The sequence below is a fragment of the Hemibagrus wyckioides genome, linkage group LG05 (assembly GCF_019097595.1).
Source record: "Hemibagrus wyckioides isolate EC202008001 linkage group LG05, SWU_Hwy_1.0, whole genome shotgun sequence".
In the NCBI taxonomy this organism is placed as follows: Eukaryota; Metazoa; Chordata; class Actinopteri; order Siluriformes; family Bagridae; genus Hemibagrus; species Hemibagrus wyckioides.
The window spans coordinates 14217204-14237855 of NC_080714.1; the positions used below are offsets into that span (position 1 = coordinate 14217204).

The window sequence follows — 20652 nt, forward strand, 5'->3', positions numbered from 1 at the left end:
GTGCTGATATTCAGTATAACCGAACACTTGCTCTTGCAATATTTCTTAAATATAATTATAGTCGTGTTTATATGGTGGCATAATGTTAAGCTTTTTTTTTAAACAACCAAATATCACTGTGATAACAACCAATAACACTGTGGTATCCAAAAGTATCGGAACAACTATGTCGGTTCTTTTGTTTTGCCTATTCACTGAAGCTAGGAAAGAGGAAAATTCAATCATAGTGATTACATAAACATTATGCATAGTCACGATAACAATACAAAATGTCCTACAAACATCCAGTGGTCTACAAACAACCAGACAGTGAACATGTCAGCCAAGAAAAACAACAGCAGTCGATGGCAGAAACTTTGTGAAAGCTTAATACTTTCAGAGGGGCCTGTACATGCTCACTGAAGAAAGTGATCATAATATGAATACAGAAAAAACACAAAGCCACAAACAGGGAGTTGCACAGCAGATAAACAAAACAATCACTGGGAATAAAAGATACAGCAGCAGCTGCTCAGGATTGTATTGGCCAAATCTTCCACCTAATATAAAAATTAATGAATATAAATAAATATAATATATACACCGGCTGCCACAAAAACAAGTTTACAGAAATTAAATATCACCAGCATGGGTCTAGTTAGGGATTTAATGGGTTTTAGCCAGTCCTACATTTCCCATGAGCCTCTTTTCCGGAAACGTCATCTTCCCTCGCCAGCCTGAAGCTAACGGAGGGATCAGAAAAGTATCCAAGATTTATAACTCAGTATTGTGTGTGTGTGGTAATAGTTTAGCGACTTCGGTGCTATATATATGTCCTCTAGCGGAGCTTTAATAATCCAGTACGCTAATAGATACGAGCAGCCGTCTATGGATAAAACACCTGTGAGAAAAACATCAGAGCATGAAGCACCTGAGCAGAGAGGGGCCAGTGTGGGCAAGGTGAGACTGAGAAGTTTACTTTATGTAAATCTAAAAAATTCCCCGAAGCTATGGAGATTAAAGACACAGCACTTCAATTCAAGCTTTCAAAAACATCCTGAAGTTTGAAGCTTTGTGTCTAAAATGTTATCAAGTTTTACTCTTGTCTTTTCTACCCTTTGTAATCAAAATAGCTTACCTTTATTTATACTGTACCGTGGAGGAAGACTGGTTCATTGCTGCCAGTCTTTAGTTGATGCAGGACCCATCAGGTACTCAGTACAGGGACTCTAACATCACAAAGACCAAATCAACAGGCCGATCAGCTCTGTAATCACTGATCGGCCATAACATTTATGAGTGCTGAGAGGTGAAGTGAATAACACTGATTATCTCCTCATCATGGCACCTGTTAGTGGGTGGAATATATTAGGCAGCAAGTGAACATTTTGTCCTCAAAGTTGATGTGTTAGAAGCAGGAAAAATGGGTAAGCGTAAGGATATGAGTGACAAGGGCCAAATTGTGATGGCTAGACGACTGGATCAGAGCATCTCCAAAACTGCAGCTCTTGTGGGGTGTTTCCGGTCTCCAGTGGTCAGTATCTATCCTAAATGGTCCAAGGGAGGAACAGTGGTGAACCGTCGACAGGGTCATACATGGCCAAGGCTCATTGATGCATGTGGGGAGCAAAGGCTGGCCCATGTGGTCCGATCCATCAGATGACTTTTGCTCATATTGCTGAAGAAGTTAATGCTGGTTCTGATAGAAAAGTGTCAGAATACAGTGCATCACAGTTTGTTGCGTATGGGGCTGCATAGCCCCAGAGCACCAACAATGGGCACATGAGCATCAGAACTGGACCATGGAGCAATGGAAGAAGGTGGTCTGTTCTGATGAATCACATTTTCTTTTACATCACATGGATGGCTGGGTGCATGTGCATCGTTTACCTGGGGAACACATGGCACCAGCATCCACTATAGGAAAAAGTCAAGCCGGCAGAGGCTGTGTCATGCTTTGGGAAATGTTCTGCTGGGAAACCTTGGGTCCTGCCATCTATGTGGATGTTACTTTGACACGTACCAGCTACCTAAGCATTGTTACAGACCATGTACACCCTTTAATGGAAATGGTATTCCCTGATGGCTATGGCCTCTTTCAGCAGGATAATGCACCGTGCCACAAAGCAAAAATGGTTCAGGATTGGTTTGATCAGCACAACAACGAGTTTGAGGTGTTGACTTGGCCTCCAAATTCCCTAGATCTCAATCCATCTGTGGGATGTGCTGAACAAACAAGTCCGATCCATGGAGGCCCTACCTCGCAACATACAGGACTTAAAGGATCTGCTGCTGACATCTTGGTGCCAGATACCACAGCACACCTTCCGGGATCTAGTGGAGTCCATGGCTCATCGAGTCAGGGCTGTATGAGCATCAAAAGGGGGACCAACACAATTAGGCATGTGGTCATAATGTTATGCCTGATCAGTGTATTTTGTATGATCCAGCATTTAATTTGCATAAATAAATGAAAGATGGTGGTGAAAAGGATTCTTGTCTTGGACTAATCAACGTAAACCAATGGATAAATGGTGTTTGAGATGATTTCTGATGTTTCTGCTTCAGTTCAAGTACACCAGCTATTAAGGTAGTTTGCTTCATAGTGCAAGTAGCTGTAGTAACTGCAGACTGACTTTGGGTTTGCAAATGTATGGACTTCAGCAGCAAAAATTTTTAGAATTCAGGATATTGAATGCTGTGTATAGGCCTGTAAGTATAAGAGCAGTGTCCAAACATTTTGCAGTCTCAAAACAGAATGTATTATGGCTTTTCATAATACAGACACAGATGAGTGAAATTTTCTGTTACTTCTGTGTATAAGACATAAATATATTAAAACACACATCATGTTTCTGTTAACTGGAGATAATTGAATCCAAATTAATTCTGTGATTAATTGTTGCTTTATGATAACCTAAAGGTTCCGGGTGTTTGTCTGTTGTGTCTCACTGCTGCCCTCTGTTGCTCTTAACAATTTGAAACACCTCAGATGCACTCCTACATACTCACCAGTGACAAGAGTGCTCTTAAGGCTCAGGAATCTGTGGACGAATGACTGATTTCTAAGAATTTTCCAGCACTCAAGAACATTACTTTCTTTTCATATTTTCATCTTTTTGTATAGAACACAATCTACTTAATCAACAGCTATAAAAGTGCCACGGTCATATCATATAGATTACTTCTAAAGATTAAACTTGAGTTTAAATGCTCATGGTTATAATCCCATAAATGTTTGTTGTTTTTGCTCCCAGCCGATGAGTGCTGCGCTGAAGGACAGATTAAAAAGAACACGGCGTTCTTTTACGTCCCCACTCAGTGTGGTTAAAAGACTTAAAATTGATGAGGATGAGGTCCCACAGGCTTCAAACAAGGAGACGACCCCGGGGGACGAAGGCGTAATTGATGTCAACAGAAATGAGACTGCAAGAGAAGACTGTCTGAAGAGCTTGGTGTCAGATTGTGCTCAACGCTCTCAATGTGAATTACTTCATCTTCGGGAGAAGTTAAAGAAAGATGTTAAGGAGAAATCTGAAACTTTACGAAGGCTTAAGATGGTCAAAATGTACAGAAAGAAGGTAAAGATGCTGACGGCTAGCCCTGTGTTTACAGTAATAACTGTTTGAGGTGATTTCATCACTAACAAAATCTATTTTTCTCACATTATTAGAATGATCTGACACAGCTGCAAGGACTGATCGGTAAATGGAGGCAATGTGCTCAAGCAGCACTGTATGAACTACAAACAGAATTGCCTACAGATGGCCAGAAGGCCAGTCTCTCCCAGCTCATTGACCATTTTGGACTGGAGGACAGTATACTTCACTTCAACAGGACAGAGGAGGAATTCACAGACAGCTGATACACGAATCCAGTGTTTTTATGTTATTCATAATCAGCTTTCAGGTGTTTGAATCTGTCTCTTTAAAGTGTTTAAATCCACCAAACTGACAATGCAGGAAGAAAATGGTCCCTGATTCTTGTTTTGTTCAAAAGAAATAACTCATATTACAAATGGAATTTACAGATGGTGCATCTGGTAGATTTATTTTATTCGTTTGCACTTTGTGGCACATTCCTCAGTGCGGTCTCATGTAATGTGGATGCATGTTTGTGTTCTATGTTTAGTTAAAATGTGATTGTAAATAAAGTTAGAGAACATTCATATTTAAAATCCTTCACCCACTTTCTATTTCTATTCCATTTCTTTCTTCTCCTTCTGAAGGGCGTTTGTGTAAAAACATAAGTAGGACCAGTATGTGTAAAGGGTAAAAATGACTAGCAGCATTTACACGAGTCTCATTTTTACTCAGTTATTCTCTGTTCACTCTTACAATAATGGGGATATAATCCATTAATTCAGTGAGTTTTGTTCAAATGGCTAACTTTATAGTTATTATTGTCTGTTTATTTGGTCATTTAAACTTTGCCCACCATCATCTGTACAGAGTGTAAGGAGTCTTCTCCGCTGATGTGATAGTGCAGGAGCATCGCTGACATTTTGCGAGCTGGCATCTGATCACAGACTGTATTTATTGTGTTTATCTCTCATCAAAGCATTTACTATATAAGAAAATCACACTTAGCTAGCTTGCAGATCCTTCCAGATATGTGTACTGCAAGATGAAATGAAACGGTTAACATCTACCATGGCTTCAACCCACCTGAACACAGGGGAGATTCTGAAGCAATGTGTTAGACAGTACTATCCACCACCATCACCAAAATACCAAGTGAGAGAACATCCCTTCAGTACTGATCCCAGGACTTGTAAAATCTATGCTATATTACATTGATCCATATCTGCTGGCTTTTAGGTGAAAGTATAAATCTGTGCTTGGCTTATAAAAGAAGCTGAACTAAGCACTATTTCAGAAGGATTGTAAAATGGAGGAAAGTAGTCTCGTAATGAGGTTTTTTATTCATGAACAGATTCACTGTGACCCTTGCCAAGATAAAGTGGTCACTGAAGATAATTGATTGAATGGCAAAATGTGGGTAGGAACAAAGATCAGCTAGAATTAAAAAAGAAAATTTAAAAAGAGACAATGATTTGGGTGTACAGGACTAAACACAGTACACAATCTACACTGTATTGCCAAATGTTTTGGGACATTTGACCCCTTCAAATCATTGAATTCAGCTGTTGTTTTTCAGGGGTTGGGCTTAGCTGCAAAGGGCGGGCCAACTCCATATTACATTCATGTGCATGTAAAGGCAGATGTCCCACTTTTGGCCAGGCTCGTAGTCTCCACTCTAATTCATCTCAAAGGTGTTCTATCTAGAAGGTCTTGGTGTGCTGAAGCATTAAGAGTTTCTTTCACTGGAACTAAGGGGTCAAGCCCAACCCCTGAAAAACAACACCTGAATTCAATGATTTGGAGGGGCATCCCAAAACATTTTGGCAATATAGTGTATAATCCAGTACCTTAAAGCAAGTCTACAACTACAACTTAACTTTTAAAGTCTTTGAGCTCTAACCATTTTCTTCAGTCACATAGTAAAAATCTTATTTGTTTATATGTCGATGTATATATCATGATACAGAAGTAATTTTCTCCTATTAATTTTAAGGTCCATTCTAAAAAAAAAAATACTAAAAATTTCAGCAATTAAATGGCAACGTTTGATTGTGATAGAGAAAAACTGTCTTCTGTTTATGTGTAGTGACTTTTGGGAGGATTTTAATAGTTTCGTTCCTCTTGCTTTTTTCATAAGCGGTGCTCGAACTGTAAGAGTTCATTAGTACTGGTTGTTGTTTAAATAAATAAATAAATAAATAAATAAATAAATAGCTAGCTAGCTAGCTAGCTAGCTAGCTCGCTCGCTCGCTCGCTCTTCACTCCATTCCTGTAGATGGCGATAACACACTATTTTGTGGCTTGCTCTCGCCATAAAACTCACGACGAAGATAAGGAGGAAGGAGAGGGTTTGTGATTTTGTTTTTATTTTTATTACAAAAACAAATGTTTAGAAAATTTGCATAAAATGTATAAATAATAATCTGTCTCGGGGAACATGCACGTCATCGTGAAAGAGCCTGTTATTAAGTCAGGGTACTGGCTTTTAATACTAATGTGTGCTGGATCAACTGGCTGCTTGTCTTAAAAATGATAAATGTCTGTATCTAGTCTGTTAGAAATCTGCCAGTCTGTGGTCAGTAAAATACTCTAAACCACCTAGAAGTTAACACTTCACTGTAGAGATCAGTTATTAATCACAGTAAAATAAGCTAATAAACAAATAGAGTCCTGGCATCATCCTCGCTTTTGTTTGATTTTCTCATCTGAGCCACACGTTTTCATACGAGGTAAAGAAATAAAACGTTTTTTTTGTTTGTTTACATTTTTTTGATAAACATAATATCAATTTCATAATGTTTGTATGATTGATTGCTGTTGATGCTATAAACTTATAAAGCAAAGGTGCGTGTATGACCCTGGGCTGAGGAAGGAGTTGTTCAGTTGTTTTGTGTGATTCTCACTGCTGCTTAAAATGATTATTTTTTTTTATGTTTTTCCTAAATGCCACTTTACCACTTCTTGACTATTGTAGCTCCTGGATGGGGTAAACATGGTGGTGAACCTCTGTCTGCCTCACTTTAGAACCAGTGCTCACTGCAGTAAGGTAGGTTAAAGCTCCTCAAACTAATATACTGCATCCACACTCAGATTTATACTGTTTTAATCAACTCGCCCTTGAACTGGTTAGTAATCCCTTTCAACTAGCTCTAAAATGATTTTGTAGTTCTTGATGTCAGTTTGTATCACACCACGGCACTGCAGCTCTAACAGTCATGCTAGCTGTAATTCAGACCATCAGGTCAGATCAGGTGCACTCATTATAATAATCTGTTGATCCTATGGTTATAGCACATTCACAAGGAACTATATCGACATACTCTACGACTAATAATAAACAGATTTGTTAAAAGTGTTATTTAAGAAGCAAAAAAAAAATACATTGATATCTTGAGGCTTTGCGGTATGAAAGGTTTATCTTTTTAACCTTTTTAGGTTTTTCACCTCAGGAGAGATTTTCTTGGTGACGTCTTGTTCATTATTAAATTAAAAATAAATAAATAAATTTTTTTTATATATATATATATTTACAGCTCTGTGCAGATGGCTGCGATGTTTCCAATCTTCTGTCTGGTGACCCAGCAGCTTTGCGACGAGGTTGCAGGCTGGAGTACTTCCTCCGTCCTCCACTACATGTGACCCTGCACTTCCAAGTGAAAGTTGAGTTATACCGTGTGGATGTTGAACTTTTTCCCAGTGGTAATGCCTCTAGGAGGCTTGAGGTTCTTACCTGCTCTGAAGTACAACCTGCTAATACCCCAGAAAACGATCAAGAGAGAGGACAGTTTAAGCTTGTGGGACGTTGTGAGCTGAGAGAGGAAGTGCTGACGTGTTTTAAGCATACAAATTTTAAACCCCGAGCTCCTTTCCCTGAGAACCCACCTGACCCTCCAGCCCACGCAAGGCAGCAGGAGCTCTGGAGCCGGGGATTTCAGTCACTTAGCTCAGTGGCCCAACTTCGTATCTCTATCCCCTATGTTGGGGCTTCTTCAGTGATAGGAATCAAGTCCTTGGCAGTATGGGGTGTTCCTGCTCGCTGCTGTTCTTTTTCAGAACTCGAACAATTTCAGAAGGCCCATTACAACAGCTTGCAACGAAAGATTTCTAATTTTTCGATTCATTCACCAGCCTCTACCTCAGCAAAACCTCATAGGTCAGACAGTACTACCTCAGAAACAACTATACCTGAGGAATTTCTGGACCCTCTCACTCAGGAGCTTATGGTTCTTCCCATGATCTTGCCGAGCGGGATGGTTGTGGACAATAGCACCTTGGAAGAGTACGTAAAACGGGAAGCTGTTTGGGGACGCATGCCTAATGACCCCTTTACTGGTGTTCCTTTTACAAAAGACTCAAAACCACTTCCTAACCCTCTCCTAAAGAGTCGCATTGATAGCCTGCTACTACAGACTGGCCACACAGGAATCAGAAGCAAGAATAGTCTACTGAACAAACCTCGACCATCCAGGCTTATTTGTGCATCAGTGTCTCAGCCTGATCTGACTGTTCAGAGCTCGCAAGCTGAGACACAGACCCAGCAGCCGTATTCAGTGTGTACTGAGCGCACTGAGATGCTACCAAAACACACCATCCATGAAGAAAAAAATCATAGTAGACTAAATAAGGATCAGTCCAGAACTTTTGAAGATAGGCAAGAGCTTATCCAAGAGTCTACTTCTGGAACTAGTATTAGAAGGAAGAAATTAGGACAGTCAAAGAAACGGAACACTCAGTCAAGCTCTTCTTCAGCTAGTGAACAGATGTTGGGCAATTTTTTGTCTCCCATGGCCAAGATGCCAAGAACAGACGTAAGCATCGACCTCCCCACAGGTTAGAAATACACTATTATTATTCTCTAATTAAACTATAATACAATCTTCTATGTATACAATCTACTTCATCTCAAATATTTGCTTCCTGATTTCTTTCAGAAACAAACTCTCATGAAGAGCGTCTGTCTCAGAGTTTAGACCAGGCATTAAATTCTGCTCTGCATGGTTTACCAACATATACCTCACAAAGCAACCTGGAGCCAGACACCACAGGAGGTAGGACAAAGATACAACATAGGGCGACAGGGAAATTAATGTCCTTCAGTTTTTGAGAATTATGAAGTTCTTTGTGCGAGATGTGTTACATTTTAATGGGTGCTGTTTCTGGTGTGTTTTTTTCTCTCCAGGTCAGGGCAGATGTGGGTCATGCGCATGTTCCTTGACTATTTACTCCCCAAGCTCTGTGGCTTACTCTCTTCCCTGTGGGCACCTGCTGTGCCGGCAATGTCTTCAGCACGAAGACACATCGAGGTCACAGAGACTGCCAATTACATGCCCTACATGTCAAGCACATGCCTTATCCAGCACAATCATAAGAGTGCACCATTAAACATCATTCACTGCTGATTATAAAACTCTGTGGTGTTATTTCTGTTAGACATAATATGCTACTCACAACACTAGCAACAAGATGAAATTGTCATTGAAACTGAAAGTGATTTTTTTTTTTTTTTTTTTTCTCCTTATGGTCTGTAGTAAATGCCGTATTTTTCCCTTGACACTGGGTGTACAGTCAATTCTTTCAAACTATTCAACTCATTAACCCTCTAGCAAAACTAATATTCACAGGAGCTGTGGATGAGAGAAACAAAAATAAGCTGCAAAAAGTCAGCAATCAACCCGAGGTCAATTCATCAAGATGCCCCATAATGATCTGAATAAATTCCCCAAAAATCCCCTCAATATGTGCTATATCATTGATGCTCCTCCCTGATCTCTGCTCAGAATTCTTCCCCATCATGTTCAGGTTTCAGCTTTTTAATTTCCCAGTGTTTCTGGTTTTCTCGTTTTTCAGTTCCTATTCAGTTTTAGGCCTTTTGCTCTCCCAATATTTTTGCCTCTTTTGCTATGTAAAAAACCTCTTAGGGACTTTCCCCAGCATTTTCTTCCCAGACATCATGCTAAACAGATCTTCCCTGAGCTATATTACTATTTTGGACAATTTTATCATGTGTAAGTATTGCTTCTCTCTTTTATTCATATTTGCACAGTTTACTAATTTTACTGATGTATCAAAATTTTTTATAGATTTTATATGAATACATTTCCCACATTTTTAGTCACCTATCTAACTGTGCGTGTGTATGTTTGTGATTACGTGAGTGTGTTTGTGTCAATAAACAGGTGTAATCTTTGTATTCTTTAATGCATGTATCCTGTATGTGTGTATTACTAATGTTGAGCTTACATGTGCCTTTGCTCTAAATCCACCATTTTTACACTATATATATTGTATGTCTGCTTTTTCAGTCTCTGCTCATTCTGACCCAGCACAACGTCTACGTCATCGGCGTTAGCCGCCGATATAACGGCTCTGCTTAAGCATCTCTGCACTCCTACTCCTTCAGTCTTTCCTCAGTCCTGCCAGCTGTGACTGTAGCTTACATTTTATCACAGATTGAGATGGCCTATTCTCTCTCTCCTTGAGACTCATCTAGCAACCCTATTGCTTTGGGTTCCAGTGAAGATGATGCTTCTGATTTCAAGTTCAACTATTACCCCATGGCCAGCACCACTGACTACCATCCTGCCACACCATGTCCCTACAGCCATTCTAGTCAGCCCCAACCAGAGCCTAGCCACCTACTGTTTCAATAAACTGCATTTTTCACCAAAATGTGTTGTTTATTTCCATTTTTTTATTCCCACATGAATTTTCTTGAAAAAATGAAATTACTTGAAATTGGTTTTATAATATTTATAATAACAATATATGTGCAAGTACCCATTCTTTCAGTATGTGTGCTGTATGGCTTTAATCACTGTAACAGGAAAAAGACACATGATGTAGTGTGTTGGTTTAAGAACCAAGACTGACACAAATGTTGCAGGTAATTACACCACAAAGCACATAAACAGCAAGTACACACTGTGCTAATGCTATCTGCACTAATCACTTCGAGCATAGTAAATAATAAACTTCATAGTGAATGCAGTCAGTTGTTAACTTGTACTCTTTGTTAATTAATTGCCTTTTCACTTTTGTCAAAGCGATTTCTTTGTGGACTTGGATGGCAGGTAGATTAGCAATAAATATGACAACTACAATTTAGGCAAAAACATTTTATACCTGAGCTGCTTTGAATTTCCAACATTATCACTATCCAAAAAGCTACTGTCGTTAAAGGCCCATTTACAGACACAGATGCTTCCATTAACCCCTAATAATCTATATTATCCTAATATGGTATAAATTCGGAATTGTTTAATCAAAATCTATATCCCGATTTCTCTAAAGCTTTTGTCATCTGTTCAAAACTCTACATAAGTTTAGCTGAAATTAACTGTGACAATTGCCCGATAAGAACATGCTAAAAACTTTACATCAATTTCTGGAATCTTTAAAACTGATTAAATGCACTGTACCATTCGATTCGATTCGATTCGATTCGATTCGATTCAACTTTGTCACTGCACATGTGGTTACAAGGCAATGAAATACAGTTAGCATCTAACCAGAAGTGCATTTTCACAGTGCAAATAATTAGCATATATAATCAGTATATAAACAAATATAAATTATTTGCATATATAAACAATATATAAACAGTATACAGAGGGAGGTAAATACAATGAGTGCAAATGAGCAAATGATTATAGGTGGTGCAATAAAGAAGGTATTGTATACCATGAAAATAATTAAATATGTAAACAGTATTCAGAGAAGGAGTTATGTACAATGAGTGCAATGATTTAGATGTATGCAATGAGGAAGATATTGATAAATGATAAATAATTTGCATATGTAAACTGTACACAGAAAGGGTTATATACAGAAAAAGGTTATATACACTGATAATAATGTGTTCAGTCAATGTGTGTGTGATCAGGTGAAGGCAGAGTTCAGCAAAGAAACAGCTGTGAGGAAAAAGCTGTTCCTGAACCTGCTTGTCTTGGTCCGGAGGCTAACTATGGGGTTGTGAAAAAAATATTTTGAATATTTAGCCTGGTTGTGGCTGTGGGGTTGTGTAAACCTTTAATCTCAGTTGTATAGGCAACTTTAAAGTAGCATAATTACAAAAACAGTTAAATTGCAAATAGGCCTACTCTAGATTCAGCATTGCTGATATCATCATAATAGCGTTTTTAGATTTTTTTTTTCATACACTCCTCACCATTTTTATGATTTTAAACATGCAATGTTTTTAATAGAAACACCCATGTCCTTTATGTGAACTGATTTCTTTGTATTTTTTAATATAATATAATATAATATAATATAATATAATATAATATAATATAATATAATATAATATAATATAATATAATATAATATAATATATATAAATATAATAAGATTGTAAAACCTTGATATATTGATATCACTGTGTTTTTATTTTAACAGTGATGTCAATATATCAGGGTTTTATGATCTTATTATATTTATATATATTATATTATATTAAAAAATACAAAGAAATCAGTTCACATAAAGGACATGGGTGTTTCTATTAAAAACATTGCATTGCAAAAACATTTAAAAAAAAAAAAACAATACAAAGAAATCAGTTCACATAAAGGAGATGTGTGTTTCTCTTAAAAACATTGCAATATTCTTCTTTTGCTTCTGTCTCACCTGCATGTCAATGAATTATTTGAATATATTACCCCAAATTGTTTCTTTATTCTGTTTTGGATGCAGAACATTTCTGTTATTTTCTTCCTAACCATATGATGTGTATATGAATAAAATTAGTCAGATTTGAAAGTTTGACCCTTGCCCCAACACCCACCTCCCCCTGTCGTTCACAACTTTTCCCCTAACCTTAACTGCATCACTGCCATGTTAGTTTGGGTTAGACTTCTGTCTTTATTCCCTTTATATACTGTTTGTAATTTAGAACCGCTCAGAGTTTATAAAGAGTTACATAATTGTAGTTAAATACCTATTGAGGACATGACATGTTTTCATTTAATTATTTTGGCAAAAGCCAGTCATACAGTCATGTCCAAACAAGAAAAACTTTTGAATAGGCTTCCTGGGCATGATGTTTTTTAATGATGAAAGAAAGGGCTTGATTTTCTGTTTATTTGGATGACAAATTGCTCCACATACCAGGTATGACCCAACTCTGACCTTGCGTGACAGAAATCTAGTCAATATATATATATGTTTGTGACTGGTTTGCGACTTCACATGCAGTAACAATACTTAAATCTATGAGCTAATATTATGCCCGACAAAACACAACCTGCTGAGTGATAAATAGCATTTATAGAGACCGTGGGTGGGAATACATTTTGTGTTCTGACGTATGGCTAACATCAGCGTAGAGAATAAACTTGCAGTATAAAAGATTTGGTCCTGAAGACAATTGGTGTAAAAATAGCACATAAAATCATCAGACAGACATGTTCGTCTCTTCACTAGCTTTACGCTTGCTGTGCCTGGTGTCGCTCACCTGTGCATGCTACATCCAGAACTGCCCACGTGGGGGGAAGCGCGCCTCCGCCGATCCAGCTACCAGACAGGCAAGTAGCCCTGAACATATACTGCACACATTCAATAACCCTGCCATGTGCAAAAACCTGCCGAAGGCAAATCCTATAAAAAAGCATTAAAATGTTTTTCAATCTCAGTAAGCCTGACTGTACTTGTCAGAAGTCATGTACAGCCTAATAGATTGTATGCTTGCTTGTGTGGTTTTGTACTTTCCAAAAATTGCCAAACAAAGCAAAGCAAGAAGGAAGAAGAACACTTACAAGCAACTATATCTTGTATATATTTATATGTTGTATATGTATGTGTATATATGTTGGCTCTCACTAGTGGATAGAATGGCTTGGCAGCTTCCTCCCTGGAGCTTTTATTCCAAAAGAATAAAAAGATTTGGCATCCTTAGCCACTTCTCCTAAGTGTTTGGCATCTTGATGTGTAAAGCAAGTATGGTATACTTTGTTGACAGTAGTTTAATACCTTACAGTGTGGTTGCTTAAAAAAAAATTTAATGTTGCAAATAAAATGCTTTTTCTTAAACTGTAATCACTATAATGATAAGAGAAATAATTACTTACTCACCAATATTAATATTTTTGGACAAAATTGAAATAAAACCTGAAAACTGAATATGAAGTACTGGGTATTTTGTTATCATTATTGAACATTTTGTGCATTTAAAATATAATAATATCAAGTAATTAGCAGTTACTTGAAAGCCTAATGAGATTTAACTTTTCTGCTCAAAACGTCTCTTTTGCTAAAACTAGCTGTTATGTTTGGCTATAGTTTTGGTCATTTTAATAATTTGGTAGCCAAAATGCATACCTAGAAATAATGAGAAAATGTCACTTTTAATTCTGTCTAATGAAAACGTTGCTTACATTATTGTTATTTTATCACATTATTGTTGCTTCCAGTATATGTTATGGAAACATAATTTATAAGGTAAATTTCTGGGAAATGTCTAAATAATTGGTAGCTCCCAGAGAATAGCATGCAAAATTATATATCATTTGAATGCTAACAACACCACACAATCTTGTAGCTGAGATGTATTTTTTTGTCTGTATACTGAAGTTCATTTATTAGCATATCTCCATTCTAGAAAAAAATATATATATACTTGAATACATATATATGTTTTGGCATAAGGCATTTTTTTCTTATAGTGCATGGCTTGTGGTCCAAGGGACAGTGGCCGCTGCTTTGGTCCTAATATTTGCTGTGCAGCAGGTTTAGGCTGCTCTGTGGGCTCTCCTGAAGCACTGAGCTGCACTGAGGAGGACTACATACCCACTCCATGTGAGAATGGAGGTAGAGCATGTGGATCTGAGGGGGGACGCTGTGCTGCTCCAGGCGTCTGCTGTAACTCAGGTTTGTGAAGGAATTAAGTTGTCCAAAATAAAGTGCCTTGCAATTTAATCTCAAAGTAATTTTTGTCACTTATCAGAAAGCTATATTATAAGAGGGGGATTTTTGCACTCATTCATAAATTATTAACTCTGTAAGTACATATAGCATCATCAGTAGCTGCCATTTGTGGCTTTGCCTGTCTTGAATATATAAAAACATATGAAGGTACATTTGTATGAGTTTACGTTGTATGAAATTTTAACTGTAGCATGGTCAGTTAAATTTCATTTATTTCATTTAGAAGCAGACTTGTTTTAATTAAACCAAAATACTGGCAAAACAAGAATGAAGCCAAGACAAGACCCACAGACTCTGGAAGCAAAATAAGAACATGGCATGACCTATATAACAGTCTAGCAAAACAACAGCTGCTTAGTAACTACAGGGAGAAAACACATAACATATATAGAGAAGCTGATGGGGTAGGGCATTTTCTTGACAGATACACAAAACAAGTGCACATAATCAGGAAATGTCCTATCCATTGCAAATACAATTATCTAAATTAAATGGGGGGCTGGGACTTTAAAATTTTAGATATTACTTCTTGGCTACACAAATCTCCTGGATGAAGGACACCTACAATTGATTGATTAATATTGAAGAACCCTTCAATATTGTGCTATATACACTATATTGCCAAACGTTTTGGGACACCCCTTCAAATCATTGAATTCAGGTGTCCTTTTTCAGCGGTTGGGCTCGGCCCCTTAGTTCCAGTGAAAGGAACTCTTAATGCTTCAGCATACCAAGTCATTTTGGACAATTTCATGCGCTGAACTTTTTGGGAACAGTTTGGGGATGTCCCCTTCCTGTTCCAACATGACTGCACACTAGTGCACAAAGTAAGTTCATAAACACGAGTGAGTTTGGTGTGAAGGAACTTGGCTTGCCTGCACAGAGTCCTGACCTCAACCTGATAGAAAACCTTAGGGATGAATTAGAGCGGAGACTGTGAGCCATTCCAAAACTGGGACGTCTGCCTTTACATGTACATGAATGTAATATGCAGCTGGCCCACCCTTTGCAGCTATAACAGCTTCAACTTTTCTGGGAAGGTTTTCCACAAGGGTTAGGAATATGTTTATGGGAATTTTTGACCATTCCACTAGAAGCACATTTGTGAGATCAGGCACTGATGTTGGACAAGAAGGTCTGGCTCGCAGTCTCATCTCTAATTCATCCCAAAGGTTTTCTATCAGGTTGAGGTCAGGACTCTGTGCAGGCTAGTCAAGTTCCTCCACACCAAACTCACTCATCCATGTCTTTATGGAGTTTGCTTTGTTCACTGGTGTACAGTTGTGTTGGAACAGGAAGGGATCATCCCCAAACTGTTCCCACAAAGCTTGGAGCATGAAATTGTCCAAAATGTCTTGGTATGCTGAAGCATTAAGAGTTCCTTTCACTGGAATGAACCCCGAAAAACAACACCTGAGTTCAATGATTTGGAGTGGTGTCCCAAAACTTTTGGCAATATAGTGTGAATATTAAGGTAGTTCCTTTTTCAGATTTGTTCCTAAATGTGGTCCTAAAAGAGGTCCAACTAGGGGAGTGGACCAAAGCCACATTTTGGAAAACTAGGCAAACATGGCCAAACTAAGAATTTTTTATCAGTAGCTTGTATAGGTTACTTTAAAAGCTTTGTACCATCATTTGCAGATCCAGGTTTCTTAAGGTTGGCTGAGATGAACACGGTTATTTCTCAGGAAACATGGGAGAAGGCATGTGAGGAAACTAGTGACTAGCTCTAATATCTGACCAGATCAGACAAGTGTTTGGAGACAGAAAGTTGGTCATGCCCAAAATTAAGAAATAATTGAAAGCATGTATTTGATGTTCTTTCAAGTAATCCAAAAGAACCCAAAGTACTTCTTCTTGGTGTGCATCCAGAAGGTTTCGAGGGTGACACTAAACTATCATTTCTACAAATTCTAGCACTAGCAGCAAATAGTTAAAACCTTAACCCTTAATCATAATAGTGTCTGGGTGTTATGAAATGGAGGCCACGGTGGTCATACTAGAAAGGGTGGCCATGGAGGTGCTTAATAGGAGTAATAAAGTGGAACAGGTGACTGATTAGGACATGTTGGGAAATGTAGTTCTACATCCTTTTTGGCACTATCATGACATTGATTACAAAAAACGTGGGGGCTGTATGAAATGGAACAAATCACACATGCACACTGGCTATAGAGGCTGAAGTTATTTGAAGAGATTGGACTGCTGTAATGTCTTTATTAATGCAATGGGTTTATACATTTCATGTCATACTTGTTCTAACTGCTTCTTGCCCTTCTCTTATTTATTTATTTATTTTACATTCATCTTCTGTTATTATTATTATTATAATTTATTTGTCTTTATTTCTGTTTTTTCTCTAGGCCTTACATAATCAAATATACATTAATGTTTTCATTTGTTTGTAATGTAGTTGATATAACAAACTGTACCATCCAGCTGGAATATGAAAAACTAACATGCTAAAAAGTCAAATTGGACTGTACTGTATGCAGTATTCATTTTAAAAATAAAATAAAAAAGCATAATATAATCAGTATTTAGTATATATTATGATGAAACTAATTGTATATAGTATAATTACTATTAGAAATGTTGCCTATTCTGATACAATGATGTGTGTGCTGCATGTGTTCATTTGTGGTACCCTTTTTGTCAGAGAGTTGTGTTCTGGATTCTGGCTGTACAGAAGATGGCAGGCGTAATCATCCTGCAGAAGGCAGCACTGTACTGAGCAGTATTTCGACAGGAGAGATGCTTTTGCATCTCCTCAGCCTGGCTACTGTGAAGCAGAGAGAAGTCCAACAGTTCAGAGACACTTGATTATTATTGACAAACAAAAATATCCACCTAGATATTTTAATATGTATTACAGAACCATTTGTTATGATGAACTGTAGTTCAACACAGTAATTCGAAACTGTATGTGTAGTTAATAAATATTTCTTGCACTGTAACATGTTATTAAGAGTGTTTACTACTCCATTCTATTTTTTCTAGTACATGCCTTTATCCTACTTCTAACCGTTTCAATTGAAGTATTATTATTTGGCTTCTGGAAATTTCTGTATTGTTCAAGAAACAAGATTAACCACTATCATTAATGTGTCACCGTTACGCCAGACTGCTTCCCAGGATGTGTCAACATAACAAGTCAGGTTTTCACTTTTTTGACTGATGCTTTATTCTCATTATTCTTTATCTCTGAAATATCTGACAGATTTTTGACAATCAACAATCAAAGACCATTAAAAAATCATTTTACAAAAATATGCATGGGTTGAAATTAAAAGGACAAAGGTGATGTCAAAGGGTTTTTTTTTGTTTTTTTACATGAATTCATGCATGCTATCACCTTCACATGTGAGTTGAAGTGATTCTCTTTTCAGTCATGGCATTAACCTTTTATTTCTGTAGTGAATAGCATCTGATTCTATTCAGCTGATGTTATGTAATTGTTTTGTTGTTTATTTCACCGTAACCATTTTGGATATTTCAAAATATTCAGTTCCATAAAAGAAGAAGCCTTTATTTTTGTCACATAGACATTTAAGCACACTGGGATTTTTTCTTTGCATATCCCAGCTTTGGAAATTGGGGTCAGAGTGCAGGGTCAGTCGTGATACAGCAAGATAAAAGGTTAAGAGCCTTGTTCAAAGGCCCAACAGCAGCAGCTTGGTGGTGTTGGGGCTTGAACCCTGACTGTCCAATCAATAAACCAGAGCATTAAAGACTTGAGCAACCATTTTACCGGTCATTATGACTGACTGCACAGTTTTGTACAAAATCCAATGTTTATGGCACTGTTTACAGACTCCACTGGAAAATCCTTGAAATGTCAGCCTAGAAACTTCTTGTATATTAAAATTATAAATAATTTTGTTATTGAAAATGATTAGTAAAGCATCACAAAATGCAAAACCGAACTTACACGGTTTTTTTTTTAATCAATTTTTTCATATCATGTTTTTAAATACATAAATTTTCAAGCACACATTTGAAAGGATTGTTTTTATTTTTATTTGATGTTAACTTTCACCTTCTCACATACTTGAACTAGTGAGTTTTCTCACCGTTCTTGCGTCCATTAAACAACCTTCAGATGCATACTTTGTATGCGTGCGATGTGCTTAGACAAGCTAGAGGATGAGAGTAGGCGTTACTTGACAGACAAATTATTGTTTCTTCAAAGGGTGAGTGAATATCTGTACATGTTTATTCTCACCATGGAGCCCCGAGCTGCAGCTGTGTTGCTTCTCCTCCTGTGTGCCATCATCATCACCACTGAGGGTAAGGGATCTTTTTGAATTTTTTGAAAAAATATTTCAGTCATCTTTGTATATGTGTTCAGTCTTGATCAGAGGATAAATTGGGAATTTGAAATTACTTCTTTAATGGATCTCAAAAGGATAGTTCAGATTCTGTATTGTTCTGGACTCCTCTACACTGATATCATGAAAACATACGTGTAATGGCTAATGTAACGGCCTAATTATATATTATATTCTACATAGGTAGACTCCCCTAGAGCATATAAAAATACACTTTAAACAGTACTTTGTATGTTTACATGTATTTGTTTGATAGATGCTTCGATGCGATGTGAAATTATAAGTAAGGCAGAATATAATTAAAACAAGTGAAGCAATTATTATAAGACTTATTATAATTATTATAAGATTAAATGGCTAATGTTGAGAATTAGCAGAGCCAAAAGTGAATAGGTAGATCATGGGAAGAAGAAGAAGAAGAAGAAGAAGAAGAATTATTATTATTATTATTATTATTATTATTATTATTATTATTATTAGTGGTGGTGGTGGTGTTCTCATCAATATATAAATGGGTAAAAATGGGTTTACAAAAGTGCAAGTTTCAATTGATAATAGTTAATAATCATCAGTAACTCATGTAGATAACAAGCCACAGTAAATTTCAGTTCATATAAACTATGTGTTTTGCAATGCGTATAGTACCCTGTGCACGCTACTCATTTGGCCATTTTGCCTTAATTCTTATTTAATTTATGGATATAAATGTTCATTCGCATGTGCACAATTTATGCCACTTATGTATTTTACAGATATGTACAGTCCTCTCTGCAGTGTATTTAACTTCATGTTGTGTTTCATGTTGTGCAATTTTTCTCTAATGGACAGTTGTCTTGACTTGCCTTCCTAAAAGGTGTGTCATTCGTGATCATTATAAAGGAATTTAACTGTCCAACTGATTTACACTTTAATTATATATTCACGTACAGGCAACATGGTTACTGCATGCTACCACCAGATATTTGTCCCTTAAAATCTATCTTCTAATAGGAACACCCATACATCCAAACATTTATGCAGTTATTCAATCAGCCAATCATGTTGACTTTCACATCAAATATGAGCATGAGGGGAAAAACTATATATATATATATATTTTTTTTTTTTCATTTAAAACCAAGAATTACCATATATATATATATATATATATATATATATATATATATGGTAATTCTTGGTTTTAAATGAAAAAAAAATATATATATATATATATATAGTTTTTCCCCTCATGCTCATATATATATATATATATATGGTAATTCTTGGTTTTAAATGAGAAAAAAAAAAAAATATATATATATATATATATATATATATATATATATATATATATATATATATATATATATATATATATGTATTTTTAGTATATATCTGGTACTGGAATGTAATACCTCATTTTGTTTTCCAAAAGGATTCATCCCAATTTGCTGCACTGGAACTGCAGATAAACTTAACTCGAAGATAATTAGAAAAGCTCACAGCTATAAAATACAGTCAGACGCTGGAGCGTGTGAAATTAAAGCCCTAATGTAAGTGGACAAGCTTATCTGGTTTGGAAAGAAATCCTAACCATTTCATATATTTCTTATTGTAGTGATTTTGATTTAATTCCAATTTTTTTTATTTTCAGCTTGTATGTGGGATCAAAGAAATTGTGCTTTCATCCTAAAATGGAGAAGAAAGTGAAAAGGATGTTGAAGAAGAATAGGCATTTCTGAAAACTAGAAAAATAAGTGATGACATTTTCCTAAACAATGTCCCACTGTAATGTCCCACTGTAATGTCCCACTGTAATGTCCCACTGAGTGTCATTTTTGTCTTTACAGAGCATG

At 36.7% G+C, this 20652-nt stretch overlaps 3 protein-coding genes across 4 annotated transcripts; all 3 read left to right on the forward strand.

The window, feature by feature from the left end:
• Positions 1-702: 702 nt before the first annotated feature.
• On the forward strand, positions 703-4150 carry sfr1 (SWI5-dependent homologous recombination repair protein 1). Its single transcript, XM_058389465.1, has 3 exons — positions 703-939; positions 3237-3560; positions 3653-4150. The coding sequence occupies exons 1-3, from the start codon at positions 811-813 to the stop codon at positions 3842-3844; spliced, it is 645 nt and encodes a 214-aa protein (XP_058245448.1). The 5' UTR covers positions 703-810; the 3' UTR covers positions 3845-4150.
• A 1690-nt stretch (positions 4151-5840) lies between these two features.
• Positions 5841-8970, forward strand: ubox5 (U-box domain containing 5). Of its 2 annotated transcripts, none has more exons than XM_058389462.1 (5): positions 5841-5911; positions 6538-6609; positions 7097-8393; positions 8495-8611; positions 8743-8970. In XM_058389462.1, exons 2-5 carry the CDS (start codon positions 6556-6558, stop codon positions 8943-8945), a joined length of 1671 nt encoding a protein of 556 aa, XP_058245445.1. In that variant the 5' UTR covers positions 5841-5911; positions 6538-6555; the 3' UTR covers positions 8946-8970. The 2 variants fall into 2 exon arrangements, with proteins under 2 accessions (XP_058245445.1, XP_058245446.1); XM_058389463.1 differs by lacking the exon at positions 5841-5911 and adding an exon at positions 5928-6292.
• A 3798-nt stretch (positions 8971-12768) lies between these two features.
• Positions 12769-20286, forward strand: avp (arginine vasopressin). The gene is made up of 5 exons (XM_058389466.1): positions 12769-13087; positions 14225-14429; positions 17146-17849; positions 18679-18776; positions 20232-20286. Exons 1-3 carry the CDS (start codon positions 12968-12970, stop codon positions 17307-17309), a joined length of 489 nt encoding a protein of 162 aa, XP_058245449.1. The 5' UTR covers positions 12769-12967; the 3' UTR covers positions 17310-17849; positions 18679-18776; positions 20232-20286.
• The last annotated feature ends 366 nt before the right edge of the window (positions 20287-20652 follow it).